The sequence below is a fragment of the Amblyomma maculatum genome, chromosome 1 (genome assembly GCF_055883805.1).
Source record: "Amblyomma maculatum isolate TAMU_Amacu chromosome 1, ASM5588380v1, whole genome shotgun sequence".
Taxonomy (NCBI): domain Eukaryota; kingdom Metazoa; phylum Arthropoda; class Arachnida; order Ixodida; family Ixodidae; genus Amblyomma; species Amblyomma maculatum.
Genome location: NC_139344.1, coordinates 156393692 through 156411113, shown reverse-complemented (window position 1 = coordinate 156411113; position 17422 = coordinate 156393692). Strand labels below are relative to the sequence as shown.

Sequence of the window (17422 nt, the reverse complement as noted above, 5' to 3'; positions counted from 1 at the left end):
CAGTGAGTCGCTTGCGAGCTGTGATGAATAGCTGGCCTTCCCGGTTGAGGTTCTATTTCCCGGTTAGTCCCGGGCTGGCTATCGCACCGGAGCTTCATAATAGATTAGCTGTGCCAAGCTGCCTGCATCAATTGGACACCGAATTCCTGTTTGTACATCCGATATAGGCAACGAAAATGGCAAAACAATTGCCCTGCGGATACACTAACCGACCTCTTGAAATCCAGGATAGAGTCGAGGCAATTTCGTACAAATTACAGGCTCAACCGGCCTTTTTATACTGGTATTTCGAGGTGATTAAAGTTTACCACTGCTGCTGAATAGTGGTGTCGAAGTCGAGGACAACGATAAAAATGACAGCGAGATTCCATTCAAGTACTCGATCGGAGACGAGTTTTTCGCATCCCATGTGTTGCGCTGCTTGCGCTGTACACCTCAGTCCGAATTGTATACGTACTTCCGGATGATCCAAAGGCAGTGACTCGTATAAATTTCGGGAAATGCAAGTAAGTACATGGAATACTGACCACACCAGTTACTTGCAACATACTGCAGGCATGTTCCATCGACAAGGGCGGGCTGACACGCATTGCAGAACTAGCGTCGCAGAGTCCACAGGTCGGAGACGGTGCTATCTGTAACTAAGAGAACGCATGGGAATATCACAGCATGCCGCTTGACGAACAGCAGTACGCGAGGCCGAAGCTCAAGGAGTATTATAACAAGTGGAAAGGAACACGGCCACTCGGCTACGATATTCAAACTACGATGCGAAGAAACCCGTCCGCCACCATCGCCACAGCCAAGTCGCACAGTCCGGCTTGCGAGCGATCACGGAGCCGGCGACACTGGCGACCAGCTATCGGCCTATCGCTAGAAACAGCGACGAGAAGCGGCAGACATTTTACAAACAAAACATAAAACAAGTTTTACGTCACATTCGAAAAGTTATTTCTCCTCACTTCTTTCAGCTGGCGCATGCGCAGAAGCGACGGAGCATTCCAATAAAGAAGGTCTGGTGCTACCTATTGACTGCCTGACTACTGCTACTGTTCACATACAATCATGTGCCTTTAGACACATTACAAATTATTTTGTTTACTCGTCATAACACAAAATACAATATAATTCACTACTTTGCGTGCATGTTTTGGAACAGTTAAATGTGGCTATATTTGACACATTTTGTTTTTTTCTCTTAGTGTCATTGATGTTATTTTGCAAGATGGCTGCGCCCAGTTATAGCGAGCTCGCTATCTCGACTCAGAATATCTCAGAGGTTTGTTTTGCTCCTCCCGGTTTGCAAAGCATTTCTTTTGAAATTAACCTTAAACGAGTGTGGAAACAGTTGCACTGCAAGTTCACATTTTTTCCCAGCAATAGTGCTGAAGCGATGTTGGTTTTCTGATGACCACTTCAGGCACCGTCTGCTTCCACATTAAGCCGGATTTTAAACTATTGGCTTTCGAGAATTGTCTTGTGCTTACGGAAATGCACTACAGATATTTATGTTCTGAATGTATGCGGTTTTCACGGACGCGGTCCGCTGTTACCATAGGGTGTCTACGGCTGTTGCCGCATGTGTTGCCCGCAAGTACTTGGCTCTGGCTAGTAGCATAATGTTGATCCGAGTTTTTAAGCGTCTGCCTGTCTGGTTTGACTGCACTGGCGCTAGATCCATATAGTTCTTTGGTGGTGCCACGAAATGTGCGTCATTAATGAAGTTTCTACTGTTATACTTGTACTACTGCTTCGAGATTTGAGCGCTCATGCTTCAAACTGTTCGATTGAGACTTGTGCTGTTGGGCAAGTTGGTTCGACTTCAAGGCCAAAATGGACAACACACACGACTCAATTTCGTCGTTGCCTTGGCGCTGGTTGCCTAAATCATTATTTTTTATCCTTTACTCTGTAAGCGGTCACACATCGATGATAAGTATTTTTGTGGGGGTTTGGTATGTCGTTGCTATATTTATTTGTAGCTGTGGGGCCGACCAGTTGTAACTTACTGCCTCCCCCCATTAGATATCCACTGAAAGGCAGTACAAACTACAATCGAAACATGCAAATTCTAGCTTTGTAAAACATATGTACACTTGGTTAGCAAGCCTGGCTTTTTGCTTGATGGTAATAGAGTGTTTTTGTAAATAGATGAAGAGCCGCAAAGTGGATCGCTCTCCCTAAGCCAGGGAAGCCACATTTTGGTCAGTGTCTTTTTTTCTTTAGAAATAGCAATACAGCATACCCTACATACATACACCAGAGCAGATGCATGCAACTTTTTTTTTTAACCAAATTATAACAACTCGTGCGTGCTGTTCAGATGTCATTGCCGTGCAGTAAACAAATTGAAGGAAATTGCCTGTCTTTGTTGAAATTGTGTGTTCTTGTGTTTTTCACCGGTACATTAGAAAATCAATAGTGCTTCAATCAGTTTGACTTTGCTGTGTAATTTAAGACGTCATAAAGTCCTTGTTAAATTTAATACTGGAGTGCTCTGCCAGTAGTCATCTTAAATATTGTGGTTATCCAATCCTTTCATGCCACAACAAAAAGGAAACATACTAAATGTATATGCAGCATGAATGAAGACGAGAGTTCGGTTGCTAAGAAAGGGGACAGCTGGACAACTGCCATAATGTGGGTACAGAACTCTTCAGACTTGAGTTGCAGGTAGGATATGGCCTACAAAGCACAGTTCAAGGAAGGATGCTGACAATTGTTTGTTGCTGCTAGGTTAAATGTACCTTTTTGGCCCAGAAACTATAGTCCCCAGAGTTCATAACATTTTCACAACCATTTCAAGCTTATTGGTTCCATCAAAACCTATGGTACCTACCAGGCTGTTTGATAACACACATCCACAAGCTTTTGTCTGTAGAGGGTGCTAGGAAGCTGCTAACAGATATGGCCGACAAAGCACAGTTAAAGGAAGGATACTGACAAATGTTCATTGCTGCTAGGTTAAATGTACCTTTTTGGTCCAGAAACTGTAGTCACCTGAGTTCAAAGTGCATGAATGCATATTCATGTGACAGCCCCACGATGCCTTCCTTGTTCACTTCTGTAAGGGATGCCATAGAGAGTAGCGGCACAGTTGATTTCAGAACTCCTCAGGTGTGTAAATTAGTAATTTTATGAAGCTGGTATAATTTCATCTCAGTGTGACGTTTGTATCTTTTGATAACAGCTTTTACCGACAAAGACGAAGTATTTGCATGAGATCCTGCGTAGCCCCTGTGCTAACATTTTTTTAGCCTTTAATGACCGCACCCTAGAACTCGGTTTGACTGAGAAGGAAGTACTAAACGTTTTCAGGTATGTTGATGATTTTCTAATAGTTATTAAAGAACAGAAAGATTTGACCTACACAGATGCTGTAAGCCCAGTTTTAGCCAACTTTCAAGAAGAGGGGCAGGGATTGTGTTTTACCCGTGAACTCCCTTTGCGAGGATATTTTCAGTTTAAGTATAGATTTAAGTATTACCTTGGGCGAGCATCATGTGTGTTGGCAATACTCGCCTCGAGCACGGAAGGAGCTGCTGCCTTATTCCTCGGCTCATTCAAAGACTGTGAAACGCGCTATTGCTAACCTCTGCCTTGGGTCTGCTCTTGTGAAGTCGTGTGAACATACTATGCAGGCGAGCTTTGAAAAGCAAGTGGATTGATTTGCTATGGCGGGGTTCCCAAGCTCGGTAATCACTGGTGATGCTGAAGCCTTCCTAAGGAAAACCAAACGTGTAATGTTCAAAAAGTCGTGCGAGACAAGAAAGTCAAGCGTGAAACCAGAAGTGGTACCCTATGTTCACAGGGTTCCGCACAACGTGAAAAAGGTTCCACGAAAGCTTGCACAATTATGCGCGCGCATTGCGAGCAATGAAAAGGAGGGCGCTTGCAGCAAAAAACATAGCAAGCAGTACGTGAAGTGCTGCATAGGAGCAGTATATGAGATACCACTGGCCTGCGGAAAAGCCTATGTGGGCCAATCGAGGCGCCGTGTGAATGACCGTGCAGCTGAGCATGCACTATCACAAAAAGAACCAGGAGGTGCACATCTTTCACAGCATTGTGCAAATTGCTTCGTGTGCAACCGAGCGGCAAAATATGCACCGGGGGAAAAAATATGCGTGCACTGAAAGGTATGTGAACCACAGCTTCATGAGATAAAGATTCTGGGCAGAAGTAGAGATTTGAAGGCATGCGAGGTCTTGGAGGCGGTTCACATAAGAAAGAGAGAGAAAGCGTGTGAGTGGTACATCGGTTCACCTTTTCAAGACCGAGATGACATATCTTGAACGGTTTGTTTAATGTGTCGTGTTGTTGTTCATGCGCATGCCTTAAAATTTCTATATATTTGCTGCCTTGGCAGTGAATAAAGGCCAGATGAATTTAGCGCTCGTCCTGCGTCATTCTCTCTTGTGTCACTTCTTAGCACTATTATTTTCAGTCTCGAACAGTATGCACCATTTAGCCCAAACTGACATTCTTCTAAACCATTTAATCATGTTGGCTATAGGGGCCATATGTGACAGAAAATATATTTAGAAAGCTGTGTATTCATAAGTCACTGAGAACAAAATATATCAGAAAGGCTGCGTTAATCATATCTGGTTCACTTTTCATACCCTTCTACTTTAAGATGACAGACATGGAGTACGACTGAAATCGACAATATGCAGGGATTGTCTGCCAACTTGAGCATCACAAGAATTTTGTACCTTTTTTCCAGCTTTACAGGACACAATAACAGATTTTTTTGCAGATAGTGACAGCGTAGGGCAGTATTGTTTATGCATCCAGAAATTACGACACCAGAGCTTAATGGTTTTTGCTTGGTGCATGTGAAGAAATGAAGCAGGAATAAGTTCTTAACAGAGGTCCATATTTTAAAGCAATGAAATTGCTCATGGATGTTTTTCTCAATGTGAAAAATACAAGTTTATGTTAATGAAGCAATGAAACTGAATTGAAAATGAAAAATAAGTTATGTATAAACAAAGACGGAGGGTAAAAAAAGTAGGAAAGGAGAAGCTCGGAAGCACTTCACATTTTCCACTGTGGCCATGGAAAAAGTCTGGCTCTTCTGGACGATGACACTGGCTAGGCAGTTTCCATCAACCTTAGCCTCAGACCATTTGTGCCAAGTGAACACCTTACTGCAACATTTCTAACTAAATACCACTATTGATGATACGTCTATGGAAAAGTTTCGCTTCTCGTCTTGCAACTCATTACATGATGGAGCTGAAATATGTTCCGCTTATAATAAAGTTGGCTATGAGCTTCTCACACTTTTTGACAGTTTTCACTGGTGCAGTATGCTACTGTGAGTGGTACAGGCGCCCAAATCTTTAACTGGCGTGTGCGAGCGGCGACTTTTCTGTGCGTCAGCGCCATATGACGGAGCGAAGTTGGAAACAGGATGAGGCTAAGCGCATGCTCACAAAGCACGCTCAGCTGGACGGAACAGCCTGGCAGACGACGCATCCAGCTGAGCGTGCTTTGTGAGCATGCGCTTAGCCTCATCCTGTTTCCAACTTCGCTCTGTCATAGGGCGCTGACGCACAGAAAAGTCGTCGCTCGCGCACGCCAGTTAAAGATTTGGGCGCCTGTACATCTGGGCACTCTATTGATGTGCACTCCACTGGTGTCTTATTCATCACATGCAGTGTTTATTCCCTTCAAATTTAATTTATCCTAAGAGTGGCACAAGGTTGCTGCTGCAAGGTGCATGATGCAAACCAGCAACTTTCACTTGATGTACTAGTGGTGAAAGTGTGTTGCTATTGCTAGGGGGAAGGACTATACAACCAAGGCACAGCAGAAGCCAAATATTATAGTGATTGTGGATAATCCTGCCAGAATTCTAGTTCATCGGGACAGTTTGTCCATATCGTAACAGTAGCAACTAGTGGCTGCATGGGCAGCAAGAGCGCAGATATGCTGCAAAGGTTAAAACATGCCAATGATAGTACCTTTTTTGCTTCATGCACATTGGCTACAAATGAATTACTTCTTCTCTATTCCTCTATGTGAAAACAGTCACTGACTTTGTTTCATGCATTCTGTCTCGCTTAACTGATCAGTATAGACATATACCTTCACCGGACATGGCACTTTGGGCTGGTGGCAGAGAGAAATGGATTAATATATTGCAGCAACAAATTGTCATCACTTACTTTGCAAAAAAAAGAAACTTGCTTGTAGAAGTTGAACCCCTTATACCACACCAAAAGAGTAACAAAAAGCTGTTTAGTAACCATGCAAATTAACGAAACAAAACTCGCGAGTGCAGTCAGAGGCAGCAGATGGCGACGGGGCATAACGCAAACAAGATTGTTCTGAAAAGTGCCACATGGCTGTCATTTATCGAAAAAGTAGCATACAAAAACAATGTTTCATACTGTAAAGGTCACTTCCTCTGATGATAATGCGGGCGATCTCCAAATTTTGGAATTGGTTTCCAAGATCAAATAAAAAAGGGCGTGCATGTCATTCATGAAAGCGGACGAGTAACGAACTTCGTGCTTTACACATAACCAAACTTCAATCACAGCTGTTTCATTTAGAGCTTGCAGAAGCCGCACATTACTGTCAGTAGAACAAAACACGTCATCCCGAAAGCAGCCAAATGCTTTTGGTCTCCGCACTTTCATTTCATTGTCGCCTTGCGAAATGCACAAATCACTCTCACTGCATGCACGGCGGAACGTGTCTGCACGCAGTAGAGGCGGTCAGAAAGCACAGCTGCGGACGGTTTGCTTTTTTTTAAATGCAGGTCTTTTCTTCACCGGAGGGCGTAAGTAATACAGTCGTACCTTAGTGGGGATCTTGCCGAAATACAAGGCTTGGGTTACCTCATAAAATAGATCGCATTTCGGGGCCGATTTGCATGTAAGCGGTATCTAACAAACCTGCGTCTGAGCCACGAAGGGCTTCGTGGAGCGGCCTTGCGCCAGCGATTGAATCAATGCACAAATCGCATTTAGTTCATCCGGGCAAGATAAGATGACTAGCCTCATGCGGTCTTTGGAGAAAACTCGCGGCACAAGTATAGCACAAGAGCGCGCACACACATCCACGCAACAACGCGCATCGCGCACTGCCACTGCCACCACAACACGGGCGCCGAGAAGGTGTTGGCCGAGCCCCACGGGTCGCTAGCGTGGAATGGGGGTGTCGGCCGCAGCTCGTAACAGCCAGCCGACGGCCTCTTCTCCCTCTCCATCTTCGTTTTCCCCCTCGCGCCGCATCCGTTTGTTGGGATCGGATACAAGTCGGATATACGCGGTCAGACCCTGCTCGGCCGCGAAACGGCTCGAGTGTCCGCTCTTGACTCGTGTAAGTTTCGGGAAATGCAAGTAAGTACTTGCGATATACTGCAGGCATGTTCCATCGACAAGAGCGGGCTGACACGCATTGCAGAACTAGCGTCGCAGAGTCCACAGGTCGGAGATGGTGCTATCTGTAACTAAGAGAACGCATGGGAATATCACAGCTTGCTGCTTGACGAACAGCAGTACGCGAGGCCGAAGCTCAAGGAGTATTATAACAAGTGGAAAGGAACACGTACGGCCACACGGCTACGATATTCAAACTACAATGCCAAGAAACCCGTCCGCCACCATCGCCACAGTCAAGTCCGGCTTGCGAGCGATCACGGACTCGGAGCCGGCGACACATGGCGACCATCTGTCGGCCTATCGCTAGAAACGGCGACGAGAAGCGGCAGACATTTTACAAACAAAACAAAACAAGGCTACATCACATCCGGCAAGTATTTCTCCTCACTTCTTTCAACTGGCGCATGCGCAGAAGCGACGGAGCATTCCAATAAAGAAGGTCTGGTCTGGTTAGAGGCGCCGCCTACAGCTGTTGGCTACCGTCGGGCTTGGATTGGGAAGGCTATCCAGCGTTTTGGCCGACCGCCAAGACCAATCATATCGCAGTATTTGAAAGAGAGGGAAACGCAACTATGAATGCAACCATGCGGGTGCTGTAGTGGGTGACAGTTGCGATATTAGTTGCGAGTTACTCCGCTTGGTCTGTGGCAAGAATGGAACATTTTGAATTCGTGGTGTTTGCATAGCCTGCTTCATCGAGGAAGGCATGCCATTTAGATCGTGCGCCAGCTAATACCTCTGAAATTTGCGCTGTCTCGTGCACGGTGGTCTCGTGCTGCGCCTGCAGGGCGCTGGTCTGCTTGAGGCTTCATCATGGCTACCTCTGACGCGGGGAATGAAAATGAGAAGTCGTCGCCCTTCAAGCTGCATAAATCCGAAGGTTAGTGACACTGGCAATGTTTTTAACAGAGCGCTTTGCATGCGAATAATTTTCGTGTTACCCCTACAATATTCCATTGCCTGCTGTTTCAGGCAAGCGACTGCTGAAAGAGGGAGACGTCCGGGGGGCCCTCCGCTGTTTTGAGAAGGCGGTCGAATGTCAGCCTGACGAAAGGTTAGAAAACAGAATGAAGAAAATGCGGGAGTTCCTGGCCTGTGAGCAAGACCAAGAGGGTTGCGACAATAGCATGGTTGAAATTGGCAAAGGCTTCTTCCTTTACCATGCGATTGAACGTAAGCTTTACGCCTACCAAAAAGAGGGACTGCTTTGGATGTGGGGATTACATCTCAAGAAGCGCGGTGGAGTTCTTGGAGATGACATGGGCTTAGGCAAAACGATCCAAGTGGTTGCCTTTCTTTCTGGCATGTTTGATGGTGACATGATCAAAAGTGTCCTGATCATAATGCCTGTTTCACTGATTGCCAACTGGAAGAAAGAGTTTCAAGCCTGGGCACCGGGCATCTCTGTGTATGAATACCACTCGGGATCCAAGAAAGAACGAGAGCGAACTTTGACCAAGGTACAGCGCCGTGGTGGCGTTCTCCTGACAAGCTACGGCATGGCTCAAACAAGCTATGAAGCCTTTTGTAGGCAGCAGAATGGTGCACAGTTTGTGTGGTGCTATTTGATTCTTGATGAAGGTCACAAGATCAAAAATCCAACAAAGACAACAAAGGCTATCTACGAAATTCCAGCTAAGCACCGTCTTGTGCTCACAGGAACAGCTATACAAAACAATCTTCAGGAACTGTGGGCGCTTTTCAACTTCACACACCAGGGTGGACTTGTGGGCTCACTGACGACATTCAAGCGACAGTATGAGACACCCATTAACAAGGCACGCGAGAAAGATTCTACTTGTGGAGAGAAGCTGCTGGGCAATGAGATAGCAGCTCAGCTGCGGCTTCTGATTCAGCCATACTTTCTGAGAAGGACAAAAGCAGAGGTGCTTGAAGACAAAGGGAACAGTGAAGATGACAAAGCTTCACTATGCCCTAAGCTAACTTTCACTTCAAAGAAAAATGACCTGGTCATTTGGATATACTTGTCAGAGTTGCAGAAGAAGATATACCGAGAGTTCCTTGAGTCAGAAGAGGTAGCCAATATTCTCATGACCAAGAAGTCCCCGCTTGTGCAGCTGACCGTGCTCAAAAAAATTTGTGATCACCCTAGGCTACTCTCAAAGCGAGCTTGTGTCCAAATGGGAATGCATGATGGCATGTCAAGAGAAGAGATTGAAGAGTTTCTTGACAAGGAAGAAGGAATGTCAATGGCCATTGAAGGTGTGTCTGATGAGGTCCTGCTTGAAGAGTCTGGGAAAATGACCTTTGTTTTGCAGCTTTTAGCAATCCTCAGGGCTGAAGGCCATCGCACGCTTCTTTTCTCTCAGTCAAGAAAGATCTTGGACATTATTCAGCGAATCCTCACTAATAGGGGCTTTGTAGTCACTCGCCTTGATGGTACAATCAGCAAATTAAGTGACCGAGACCGAATAGTCACACAGTTCCAAACAAAGAAAAATGCTGATGTGTTCTTGCTGACCACCCAAGTTGGAGGTGTTGGGCTTACTCTGACCTCTGCTGACAGAGTTATCATTTATGACCCATCATGGAACCCAGCTACAGATGCTCAGGCTGTAGACCGGGCTTATCGCATAGGTCAACAAAAAAATGTTGTTGTTTATCGTTTGATAACTTGCAGCACTGTTGAAGAAAAGATATATCGCCGACAGATCTTTAAGGACTCTATTATAAAGCAGACAACTGGGAATCAAAAAGACCCCATGCGCTACTTTACAAAACAAGAGCTGAGAGAGCTCTTTACCCTTGAGAACCCCAATTACTCTGGCACGCAGGTTCAACTTCATGAGATGCACTCACGAAACAGAAATACAAATCTGGCTCTTGAAGAACATATTGCTGCTCTGCAGGAAAAGAACATCTTTGGGGTTAGCCATCATGATTTGATGTTCTCAGAGGAGTCGCAAGCAGATGCAGAAAATCAGTTCGTGCCTGGGGAAATTGAACATGTAAAGGAGCGTGCTAGAATGGCACACCATATGATCACAGTTGAGTGTGGCATGGCCTTGGATGAAATTCAGAACAAGGAGTCCTACACTGTACCAATGAACATGGTTGCAAAACCTCGACCAGCCGAGCCGCGTGCAAGGTCTCCAAAACGAAATTGGCAAAGCAATGTGCCAAATGATCTTGATGGAGGCACGTCATCAAAATGGAACAAGGCTTTGGTGGTACTTGATGATGATGACATCTGCCGTGACAGGTCCCCTAGACAAAATGGGCGGACTGTTGTGCCAAATGATCATGATGAAGGCACATCTTTGAAAGTGGACAAGGCTTTGGTGGTGCTTGATGATGATGATGTCAATCTTGATGGGGTAGGCTCGCTGAACAAGTCACTAGCAAACATGACTGTGCAATCCTCAGACAAGAGTGTTAGCATCATAGTTGATGACTCTGATGAGGAACTATTTCCAGAAGAAGAACATTTAGAGTCTGTTGTGATTGACAGTGATGAATTTTCTGATGATGTGGAAGTAGTAAACAGCCCTGTAAAGAAATTTTCTTTTAAGCTTGGTGTCACCACTGAAGAGCATGGAGCTTCATCAGAGACAGAAAATGAAAATTGCAATTTGCAATATGTGAAAATAGAACAGCCTATGAAGCAACAAGCAAACATCAAAGATGATGTAGGGGCTGACAGGTCATTTCCTGACTTTTGTGACTCAGCTGCAAAGTTGATGCCTGAGATAAAAGATGAACGTAAAAATGTAGAATGGAAACTAGAAGGCAGCATTTCACAGCTGAATACACCAGCTTCTACTCCCAAGAAGGTCGATGAAGAGAGTTATGCACCAAGTAGCTTTCAGGAAAGTGCAGAAGAGGTGGCCACCCGGCAATTGCTAAGCTACAATGAAAGTGCTGAAGAAACTAACTGGGATGCTCATGGTACATCTGTGCAGACTACTGAACATGAAAAAAAGCATGTTAAGAAGCGCCTATGGTATTCTCCGAGCCAGTCATGCTTTGTACAGACAAAGCAGTTTTTGCTTTCTCCAACAGGTGCTCAAATGATAAATGACAATGAGGCCATAACTTCCCCGAAAGGTCTTGACACTCCTCAAAATTCTTCTGCAAAACTGGTGGCAAGCACTACATCATCACCTGTCAAGTTCTTTGGCAGCCAGCCAAGGCTGCACAGCACGCCACAGTCTACGCCCTCAAAGCGAATTGCACCTCTGTTTGTTGGCTCACCACAACAGCAAGCATCACTCTCTCATTCGAAAATGCCACCAAGTCCCTTTCAGAAGGCTCTTGCAAGGTCTGTCGAATATGAAGCAAATTTTACACCCTTGAAGGCACAAGAAGCTTCTGCTCCTCATTCAAACTCTGCGCTGTCATCTGTTCACGAGATATCATCATCCGAGGACGAACAGGATGGTTCAAGTTCTGAAGATGATATTATTGTACGTTGCAGACTGAAGAAAAAGGTTGTTACGATCAGTGACAGTGATTAGAAACTCCATGACTGCTTTTGAACTGAACATTATTTTTGGTACAAATTTTGTACTGCAGTTAGTTGCGTTCCAAGGCCCTGAAACATTTATTAAACAAAATTTGCTAATGCCGAAGTGTGCATAAGTATATGGTTTCATAAATATTTTCTGTGAAATGTTTGTTTTGCTTTTTCAATTGATTATTACTCGTATGTCTCTGAAGACAAGGAATGTTCATGAGCAAGGGGAAGCCATTACTTCATCTACTTTTAAATGGACATAAATGTGCAGCTGCTTGATAGATATATACTTGAGCGTAGTGGCACAAGTGAAATGCCACCTGTCTGCAAAAACAGCTTGATTATCTGCTGATCAGAGCTAGGGCATGTGGACAGTAACATTGGAGGCTGTTTCTTAAAGCTTTGAAGTGCCACATTATTTGGCAGTAGGTTGGTGCAGAAGCCACAGTGTATATATGCAATGTACGCATAGTTCTTGTGGTTGTTGATCCACCTTGGCACGCTTTAAGGTGTGGCCGGGCACGGAGAGCTTATTTGCCGTCCTTGCATATTTAAGGCACTTGTTAATATAGTTGTAATGAACTGTGGTCCTTTTTTGCTAGAATATGTGTAGGACAGACTGGAGACTTGTCTTGAAGACTCCTTACCCATGCTTTGGAGTCATGATTTTGAGTATGACACCCTTTGGCTGTCATAGTAGCATGTCTGTTTCTCAGCTTTACGTGTCGAACAGTGTATGTCCTGCAAAGTACACAGCTCAATAACACACCTGTATATGCTGGCCTGATGTTATTCTTGATGCATAATGTTGATGAACTTAAGAACAGCCAGAGGAGTAATGATATTTTACATGGAAGAGCAAACTTCTGAAGCATTTGATGATTTGCTAATGAGATAAAAATGACATACTGCTGACAAAGCTGGACATCACTGTTAACGAAGGAAAGGCTTGTATGGTTATCAAACTGCTAGGCCATCGAGATCAAATCCAAATACTACAGGCATGTCTGAGAGTAAAAGGAAGTGAATTGTCAATATCGAACAATTTTTCGAATAATGTGCAGTAGACAAGGAAGAAACTTTTGCTAAGCTCAACCTAAGAACGAGAAGAAGACACACTTAACTTGTCTTTGGCAAGCGTTCTTTATTGCAGAAATAAGGCATTATTCGTAAGATTAAGTAGGCATGTAGAATGACCCGTAGCGTCAACTGCCGTAGAAATGTGAATAAAATCAGGTGCTTGAACCATTTTTGTTCTGCTGTAATCCTGGTGGAAACTTGGCCGAGTGAGGAAGTTTCTGACAGTGAATGTATTGCAAGGGATTGTGACTAAAGGAGGGAATGCTATTCCTTTAAAGGTTCTTTGCACCTTATAGCAATGCCTGGTGTACTAGGCTTGGGAATCAGGCTTTGCAAACTTTACATAAAGCCTGCTATGCCCTCTAAGCAGTATACAGACCTTTGATTTCATCTGCAATTGTACTGGGACATCTGAACGTATATATGTGACACCACATAAGTTCTGTGGATAGAACTGAACATGAAACATGTGGATAGAATAATCCTGAAGTGGATTTAACTTTCCCAGTCTGGACTTTGGACACTTTCATTATCCAGTGCCAAGAGTGTCGAGAATGAATTTCTAGGGATTGTCTTCGATTTTTGCTTTGTGCTGGGTTTTAATAAGGCAGCCAGAATTCAGAATGTCAGAAGTCAATCCTTGATCTGTTTTATAAGTGGTAGTATTAAAAGTTCTTTGGAGCATCAGTTCTGACTTGTAGATCGTGAAGCAGTAGCCTTGAAGTTGCAGGGTGCTAATTTAGAAGGGGCAAGTCGAGCAGTTACCAAATTTTTTGAAAGCAGATGAGTCCATTACTGATCTGCTCAGTTTTGATCATGGCTCTGCTAGAAACAACCCTTGAACAATTATTTGTGCCTTTTCTTCAAAGGCGTAATTCATGAATGTTTACAGTATTTCATGCCAATAATAGCTAAAAGCCCTAACCTTTGAAGTACTTGGATAAGCCAAATAAGACATACTTTCAGCAGGTCTCACCTAAAATTAATAGTAGAACAAATATAGGAAGAGTTGAAACAGAAAGCTTCCCATGACTAGGAAATTTATTTCGATAAAACACCACCATCCATTATTCAAACCTCTGGCAAATTTTGGAGGCTGGCAAGCCTGACGGCTTGGTCTACTGATACATATTTACTTGATGGTAGTTGCATGCAGGGTGATGCAGTAATTTCCGTGGCTTTAAACAAAAATTTCTAAAATATGATTGCAAAAGGATGATGGCATTCTTTCAAGTTTTCAAGTGTTTGTGCTTCCTTCTCCTAATGCGATAAAGGAACATGGTAACCTTAATTAAATCTTCTTTTGAAACTTGAAGTTAAAAAGAGTCATTAGCCAAACAGTATTTCAGATGTTTTCCTGAAGTTTTATTGCTGAATAGTTTGCAAAGCTTTTGCATGTTCTGTTCACTAGATCTTTGAATGAAGCCATCCTACCTGATGACAATCTGAATGCTAGAGTGAAGCCTTTGCATACATCTGTAGACTGAGTAGTAAATTAAAATTGCCATATGTGTCAACTTCAGCAGCTTGTAAAATCTTGGAGTATCATTCACAAAGATATAGCTACCTTTATTGAGGATCATAACCTACTTACTTTTATGCAGCTTGCTTTAGGCAGATTTTCAACCAATACACTACTTGTTGATGGCACTCATGCCTTCACAGTAGCTATAAATGAGGCCATACAAATGGGTGTAATCTTTGTGGATTTTTGGGAGGCATTTCATAAAGTCGTGCACAATAAAATGCTGTACAAACTACACCACATTCTGCGAAATAAGCTACTCACCTGGATGAGAAGTTATTTGACTGATTGGCTCCGGTTTGTAACGCTGAATTCAACTGTTCAGACAAATTGCCATCGATCGTGGTGTCCCCCAGTGATTGGTTCTTTGTCTCCTTCTGTTTTTACTCGAAATAAATGATGTCGTTTAAGATATGTCAATTGGTATTAAGCTCTATGCTGACAACTGTGTTCTGTATGAAAAACTTTTTTTTTTATTCAAGCTGAATTATGAGTTTATTTTAAATGGTGTAATGAATGAATGGAAGTTGTAACTCATATGGCCTCGCTTCGACTAGTGAACTCTTCAAGCGAAGTGGGATGCCATCTGTGCCACAAAGGAAAAGTATGTACCACTTCAAGCTTTTGTTTAAGCTTATAGATGGAAACATAGCAGTGATACATTGCACATTCTCATTTTCTTCACAGGTTAATGCTACATGACCTTGACACTTGTTTACAGTAACACCACTGACTTCTGTGCTACACCTCACAAGTAGTTTGCAGGATTGTGTAGCCTACAGCAATTGTGTAGCCTACAGTGCTGTTGGCAACTTGTGAGATAGAGTGTAGAAATGATTGCTGCAAGTATGCATTTTTTCTTAAATGTGTTAATGAATGGAATTATCTAACTGAATTGTTGCCTGTGGTTTTGTTGTGCATATTTTAGTTACATTATCTTTATGTTATGAGTGATACAGTTTGTTACGCATATTTTAGTTACATTTATATTTATGCGATGAGTGATACAGTATGTTCTCGTTCTTGTCTTTTTTATGTTGTCATATCTGAGCCCTTGCTTGTCTTTGTTAGTGAGTTACCACAGATGCTTTCAGCTATTTAACCCTGTATTTTTTTACAATTTTTTGCTTGAACCCTTCTAAGGTCTAGAAAACTAGACCATAGTACCATTTAATAATTTAAAAAACTGCATAACCCATGTCATATTGAATCCCATGATTAATTCTCCTTACTTTCAGAATAATGTGAAAATTGCTTAATGCCAAAAAAGGCCACTTTCTACCCTACAACAGTGCCTATTTTTTTTTTCTTCCAAATAAAAACATTTATATATAAGACATGAAAATGAGAGGCTGTAAGTATGCACAAGTGCCTGCAAACTTATCTTGGTTGTTGATTAAGACAGAAGTTCTGTCTGTAGCATAAGTAAGTTCTGGGCTGTAACATTTTAAGGTGACAGCCCCATTCTGCTGGAAGCACGTTAAAGAACCCCAGGCGGTCGAAATTTTCGGAGTCCTCCACTACGGCGTCTCTCATAGCCTGAGTCGCTTTGTAATGTTAAAGGGCCACTGTCCAGGGAAGGCCCTTTTAAGCAAAGGAGCTCAGTGTTTCGATCAGGTACCGGAGATAGTCTGTGCAAAATGCTACAGTGACACGCGCGCCGCAAAGCATCGAAAATACAATTCAAAGCTCTCTCAAGCTCTCCTCTGGGAAGCCAGCTTCCCCGTTTCCTGCGCTGGCCCGACGGGCCCCAGTAATGACGTACGTACCGCGAACGACGTCGATTGGTCCGTCTCGCTGACTGACGGAGAAGGATGGGTGTCTACCGCTCGCTGTGCGCTTTTCCCTTGCCACGGCCAGACTGAATACAGCGGCGCGCGCTCCCTCGGCCGGTTTTTTTTTTTTTTTCGCGCTCGCGGAGTGCCACGCCCCACCTCCCGCAAACGCGGAGGAGGAAGGGGAATTTGTCTTGCGGAGGCTAGACGACCTCGGGCAGGAGAGTGAAAAACCTTTGCGAGGGAACGGAAGGAGAGAAGTATGACAGAATCGGGTGATTGCGGTGGCTGTAACTGCGTTATTAGTTACTCTTTTCAAAAACATTTTGCGGCCTTGCGTTCTAGGGGCGAAGTCTCACAGTAACCGGGGAAGAAAATATTTTTGACCGGAGGGTGGACAGTGGGCCTTTAAACCCCACAAGACCTGCAAACCAAACCATTCTGCAGAAAATTCGGCATCTGTATTGTCGGTGTTGTCAGCGTTGCGACTAAAAAACCACAAGTGCGCCTCTGGCAGATGGTAGTTGGCAGATGACGTGGCTAGGCACAATTACATTATTGGCGGGTTGTGTGAGATCATGAGACCACATGAGACGGCCGAATTGGCAGGAGCTGCTAACTTTCTGAAAGATGAAAGAAAAGATGGCAGGATGAGATAGGGATTGAAGCCGGTATCTTGGATTTAAAGTCAGACGTGCTATCTGTAGGCTGCGCAGGCAGTTCATACAGCTTGGGTAAAGTGAGGCTTTATATACTATATCTATGTCGGATAGTCTTTCATATAATGTGGTAGCTTATGGCTAGATACTAATTAATATGTGTGATATAAGAGAGGCACAGATTAAGGGATTAGTGATAAGGCAAGCAGCAAATTGTATGCATGCAAAACAAGCATCTGTAAAAGTCATAGCATTGTTGCATCAGTTCTTAAAAGTGGAGCTTAAGCTACCCCCCTTCCCCCCCCCCTGTTGTCCCCACCAAAAGAAGTGCACTTATATGTACCATGACACTAGTTTCTGCATGCTGTAGGCAACCTGGAGTGCCCAGGGGATGCTGCAACTGTTGCACTGCATGCTGCTACCATCTACTGCTTAGGCAGCTACAAATGTGGGGCCATATTCTGATTTATTAGAAGACGCACATTTGGCTGATAACAATTCTT

At 43.8% G+C, this 17422-nt stretch overlaps 1 protein-coding gene across 1 annotated transcript; it reads left to right on the top strand.

Annotated features, from left to right (window-relative positions):
- The first annotated feature begins 7282 nt into the window (after window positions 1-7282).
- On the top strand, window positions 7283-12040 carry LOC146204709 (DNA excision repair protein ERCC-6-like). Its single transcript, XM_084589431.1, has 2 exons — window positions 7283-8283; window positions 8376-12040. Exons 1-2 carry the CDS (start codon window positions 8217-8219, stop codon window positions 11879-11881), a joined length of 3573 nt encoding a protein of 1190 aa, XP_084445557.1. The 5' UTR covers window positions 7283-8216; the 3' UTR covers window positions 11882-12040.
- Window positions 12041-17422: the final 5382 nt, after the last annotated feature.

Bases quoted from the DNA above. Each gene is read 5' to 3' on its own strand.
- LOC146204709 (XM_084589431.1), top strand. From the start codon at position 8,217: ATGGCTACCTCTGACGCGGGGAATGAAAATGAGAAGTCGTCGCCCTTC. The intron at 8,284-8,375 runs GTTAGTGACACT...CTGCTGTTTCAG, and splicing joins CAAGCTGCATAAATCCGAAG to GCAAGCGACTGCTGAAAGAG.